The sequence below is a fragment of the Gavialis gangeticus genome, unplaced genomic scaffold, assembly GCF_001723915.1.
Source record: "Gavialis gangeticus isolate Ggan-Ray unplaced genomic scaffold, GavGan_comp1, whole genome shotgun sequence".
Classification (NCBI taxonomy): domain Eukaryota; kingdom Metazoa; phylum Chordata; order Crocodylia; family Gavialidae; genus Gavialis; species Gavialis gangeticus.
The window spans coordinates 12,671,915-12,677,809 of record NW_017729000.1 but is presented as its reverse complement, the minus strand read 5'-3'; the positions used below and the strand labels follow the sequence as shown (position 1 = coordinate 12,677,809).

The following is a 5,895-nucleotide window of genomic DNA, read 5'->3' as shown; positions in this document are numbered from 1 at the left end:
AATGGAAACTTGTAAAATCTGTAGTTTAGAGTACATACATCTATATTTAGCACCTTCATCTTTTTAGTCAGAAATTCTCGCACAGCACTACATACAAAGGGGAGTTATAGATTTATTAACTGCACTGAATTATTGTTATAGCTTATTCACTGTTTCATACATTTGGGGCTGCTTAGCACTGCACTACAGTATAATTGAAACTATAGAAGGGAAAGCAAAATAAATATTTTAGATTAAAACTTCTTTGGCAAGAAGTGCTGGATAATTTAGCAGATAAATTCTGAATGATAAAATGAAAGGTTAATGACAAAATGTAAGTACATTTTAAGGACAGTTAGTCCTTAAGCTTCAAAAACATCACAATAAGGTGGGGGGAGAGGGGGTGGAGTGCAGTCGGACCCAAAGCGGTGGGGGGAAGGGACCAGCGGAGTTGGACCTGAAGCAGGGGTACCGCAGGGCCGCATGAGGAGCAGCAGGGGGCAGGGGAAGGAGTGGGGTGCAGGGCCAGACTTGGGAGTCCATCCCTACCTCCCCCCCCCCGTCATTCTTGACGGGCAATCTCCTAGTAACAATGATTATAACGCTATTTGACGGAGTTCCTACCTTCCATGGAGATTACTGTTTGAACAAGTGATATATATTTGGCAGTTCCTTTACAGGGATCTTCTGAGTTGATTCAAAATACAAAAAGTATTTTTTCATCCCAACTGATTTATACATTCTTTCTGCTCTGCTTCATCAAGTTTTTCTTTGACCATACCTTGACCTTCAGTAATTTTCCCTTAAAATTAGAAACGTCTGAGAAACCAGGAAACAAAGTTTGCTTGGTCAAGTGACTGTTAGTTGCCTAACAAGTTTACACAACCCTTGTATTTAGCGTAATAACCTTCCTTTCTTGCCATCTAATGAGAACAGACATTCTCTGTCATACATCTGATCTTTGTGTCCATGACTATTCTTTGTGTCTATGTCTATTCTCTATGACTGAAATTATCACTGCAATCATCACCCAACATCCTAGTCTCCATCTTCTTCAGCTTCTATTAGCAGCAATGATTTCCACATAGCAATGAGTGCACCTCCTATTGATTAACCTGTGCTAACAGCCCTTGTTAGCTAACTCTTAATTCTTTTTCCTTGATCGTGCAGATTAAAACATTCCTTGCCTTAACATTAAAGTGACCAACCGTAAGGGAGGAAAATCTGAGACATTTCTGTATGCTTCACAGACCTCTGGAACTTTAAGTAATGTACATTAATTCTGGTTCTGATTATCATAGCTGCTGTATGCTACACTGCAGACGACCTAATTACTCTGAATCAGAAGCCATATAGCTTCAGACCAACCTTGCATCAGCAGAACACTTCCAGTGCATATCTAGGACCAAATTCATGGACCAGTCCCATTCAGAATTATTTCAGGAAATCCAGGTTGGTTGGTCACTTTACTGAACATCCTCCAGTCTTATAGTAATTTATTTTATTATCCAGTTATACTGAGCTATTATAAATATTTCTACTTGCACGTTGCCATTCAACATACGCAAGTGAAAAAGTATGGCTGTTCCATTAGATTTACCACAGCAGAGGTCAGTAGAGTACTGCAATCAGGCAGCATAGCAGCATTATACAAGTCGAAAGATTTCTTTAGCTTTCCATAAACTGGGATAGCTCTTTCTGAATGAATCTTTGGAAACAAATGGTCTATCATCCTACTTTCACAGCAACTGTTAATCCTGCATCTGACTGCTGCTTTGGAGAACCTACACACCATAGGTCATCACTCCACAGCTCCATCTGTACAAAACAGCCACATTTTTCAACAGATTAAATAAAAATCTGAAGAAACCCAAGGAATTTGGACCATGTGCATCTGCCTATAAATCTACATTGTCAGTGCCAATCCCCACCATAGCCTAATTTAGGCACCAAATGCAGCTCAAGAAACATACTGTTTCCATTCAGAAAGCCTCTATCCTTCATCACTCCTTAGTACAGTCACTATTACTTTTTTCTTTCATTGCATCCAAGAGAAATTATGCTGTGTCATTCTCCCACACTAGAGAGGTTACTGCAGAGAGGCTTGTACAAACAGCGGGGCTCATATCATGATCTTAAAATAGGCCCTGGCCCATTGTGATCTTCCGTGGTAAGTACTGTAGTGCCACAGTGAGCTGCCTTGAAAGCCAAACCTTCCCTATCTCCTGCAAATGTCATCTCAAGCACTCTTGTATCAGCTGTCCACAGAGGGAGAAGTGTGCTCTCCGGCAGCGATGTCCTACCTTGATAACAGCTTTAAAGACTAGATCAGGACCTAGCAGAGAAAAGCCAAACACGGGATGCAGAGCTTTAACCTCCTTGCATCTTTTTCCAATAGAGTGGCTGCATGATGTGCTGGGTAGAGCCTTCAAGTGATTTTGGAAGCAGAGAAAGTGCAATAAGCAATAATTAGATGCAATAATCTAATCTTGAAGTGAAAAGAGCACTCCTTTACATTTTACTACTCCTATTTGTTTTTTAATGTTTGGGGAAGAGTCAGACCTGGAAGGAACTAAGAGATGACAATTCGAATTTGCCAGAGAACACCAATGGTAGTTGGCCAGTCCTAGTCAAGTACTACTTACATAACCCCAATTAACTAGAGGATGTCACCACACACTGTATCATAAAGGTTTGTAGGGTTATCAGCTTGTCTACAGCTCCAAGGTGAGGACTCTGCAATTCATTTAAAGAACTGGCTCTAACTACCTACTCACTGGGTGCATCTACACATGAAATTAATGTGAAACAACAAACTCTGACATAGTTTGCACTGGAGTTTATTGCTCCCAGGCACAGCATCTTCATGTGCACCCAGGACCGCAACACGTTGGGCTGGGATGAACAGCCCTGGCTGGCAGGGGTCCAGGGGTTCAGCCTGCCAGCCCAGTTATTCCCCCTGGCTCAAGGTGCTGCAGAGGGGTTGGCTGAACCAGCTGGTAGGCAGCTCCCACACTGTAGCACCCTCATGCCCCAGCCAACCAAGTTACTGTCTACACGTGTACTGTGGTGACATTATTTACGCCACCACAGGATAGTACTTGTATCTGGCAGTACTGTCCTGCAGCAGAGTAAATTAGTTTACTCCACCCTGATAGGGTCACAAATGTAGACTGCAACACTTTACTGTGGAATTAATTAGTCTTCTCCACAGTAAGCATCTTGTGTAGATGCACCCAACTGCCATATACAAAGCGTTATAAAGTCTAATACATATAGTTATGAAAAAAGCCACCAATTCAAACAACAAACACAAATGTTTTCCCTTACAGCTACATATACATTTGCTGCTTTTGTCACTTGCTCCTTGTTCTGCATTCTATAGTCTTGTCTACATCAAGGGAGCAGATTCTCATTAACTTAAGAGAACATAACTTCATTAAATTCAAACAGTCCTTTTTGAAGATCTATTTTTCTCCTCCTTGGAAATTACAATTTATTTCATCCACAAATTTGGAGAAAATGACATCAGTACATTTCTTTTGCCCTTTTTTTTTACTCATTTCCCAGAGACGCTCCAAATACATGGATCTTACTGCAATTTTAAAGCAAAATTCTAATTCAACTGTAAAAAGTTTGCAGACCTGTTAACTCATCTGTATCAGTCTTTTATACCAAGTTTTCTATCCTTTTACTTTCTGGAACATTTTCTAAACTTTACATGACCCCACCATATTCACTACTAAAACCACCTTTTCACCACCAGCACAAAAGGAAGAAGTTAAAGACATGGAGTGGGAATATCAAGTGCACTCAGGGTTCTCCAGGTCCCATTCCCATTAAGTCAATGATAAAACATCTAATAATATCAGTGGGAATGGACAGAGGCCAACACTAAGCATTTCCAAAAATCCTTTCTTGGATTAATGGACTCATCAAGGACAAAAGAGAAAGGAAAAGAGACATACCAAACTCAGGCCTGGTATGTCCCCAGTGATTTTAGTTGAGTCATGTCTGGGTAGAATCTGGCCTAGTTTATTCCAATTTTATGGCTTCCCACAGGGAAATCTCCATGTCAATTATGAGGCTGACACTATAATGCCTGAGGAACTCTTGAGATAAACCTAGAACTATAATTTGCGATTTGCTTTTAATCATATAATAATTTACTTTCAAAAACCAGAGATTATTTCACTAAAAGACTAAAGCCAAATACAGTATCTGGTCTTCAGAAAGAAAACAATTCAAAATGAAAAATACCAGGCCTGTAATTTGGGATGAAACATTCATGCTGACTACAACCTTGGTTACCTGCAGTGCTGTGAGCCAATGGAAACTAATATACGTGATACTTTGAATCATCAGCAATGTCTGGCCGAGAAAAATAATCTGGGGAAAAATCATCTGGAGAAAAATCAACAACAACCTAGCTTTACAGCTGCCTAGTCCTCTTTGGACCGCACGAAATAACAGTATCCAGCACACTGACAGAAATCACATTCATCCCTAACCAAGTCACCCTACAGCCTGCAAGAATATATGCTGTAAATTCATCGTGGAAAAAGACCCCAATTACTGAACTGACCTATTCCAGCAGTCAGCTAATTGGCTGGCAGCACTCATTAATCTGTGCCTTACTGCTGATCTGTTTGGGTCCTTTTTGTTCCAGTGCTGTCAAAGCAGACATTTTATATGACCTGACCAGGATTAAGATACAATGACCGAAACCAAAACTGTTTCACTCAATGCCAGCTGTGACTCTAATTTTCAAATGATTATAACTGAAAACTTGGCTTGATGTAAGTTATGTTTAGAAGGAATTTGTAATTGTAAGTCTTAATGAGATGGGACATAACTTGATTATACACAGACTAGTTCCCCTCTGTTCTTTTGCGTCAGGTTGGAAGGATTGAAAGAACTGTGATGCTCTAGGAAACTAAACTAAAAAGATAACTTTTTGCCACCCAATCAAACTTACTCGCTTCTTACCCAGTGTTAGGAGAGAACGAGGAGTCAAAGGTCAACTTCAGTCCATGTGCAAGCTGAACAAAAAACAAATGTACCAGTTGCATTTATAATTGAAAAGGATGCTGCAATAAGAAAACTAGTATATTCTGTTTCTTTAGCCAAAAATTACCTGATCTTCAACTGTTATCTCTGTGCCTAGTGTATTATCAGTGTTCCACTTTTCTGTGAATGTCAAGCCATATTCAATCCATTTGTATTTTGTTTCCAAACTACCAGTAACTTTGCTTGTCTCTGAGTTTGCTGAACCTGAGCTTGTAAATTCCTAAAGAAAAGGAAAATAAAGATATATAACGTATAATGTAGATAAATACAGGAAAATAAAGATATATAGCATATAATGTATTTGGGGGGCAGCATTCAGTATCACAGCCTCTTTGAAAAGCTTTTTAGATGCTTGCTTGTTATTAATATCAGCACACCCATACCCTGCGCAGATTCCAATGCAGCCAAAACAAAGATGACTTCCCATTTAAAGAATGTGCTTATGATAGGGGCATAAATAATTTCATTGCCAATGTAACACAAGATACTAATTTGATAATTGTTACTCTGAAATATCAATAATGTGAAACAAACTTGCTTCCATCTCAAGTCTACAAATAAATCCTTCATCTTGGCATTTCAATCCTTTCCTGCCCTAATCCATCTGCAGTTATGTTCATATAGCAACATGCGTTCATGAGAAAAATGCATCAATTTTCCATGAAGGTTTTCTGGGAGATCACAGTTTCAGAAGTTCTGCTGTAGGGACAAAGCTCTCAATGTGTGCACATAGGCACCAACTTATTTTTGCCAGGGAAGAGCCTAAGATGATGCCCCTCTTCTCCCTACAATGGTATGGCCAGAGCAGAGCCAAACAGAGCCCACGGGGGGGGGGGGGGGGGGGGG

The 5,895-nt window shown here is 40.0% G+C and overlaps 1 protein-coding gene across 1 annotated transcript in view; it reads right to left on the bottom strand.

The window, feature by feature from the left end:
* VDAC1 (voltage dependent anion channel 1) overlaps positions 1–5,895 on the bottom strand; it is a 34,915-nt gene that overhangs the window by 12,432 nt on the left and 16,588 nt on the right. The window contains exons 4-5 of the mRNA XM_019506304.1: positions 5,117–5,269; positions 4,969–5,021 (exon numbers count right to left, since the gene is read on the bottom strand). Of these exons, the coding sequence (XP_019361849.1) occupies positions 4,969–5,021; positions 5,117–5,269 (206 nt within the window). The remainder of the gene's footprint in view (positions 1–4,968; positions 5,022–5,116; positions 5,270–5,895) is intronic.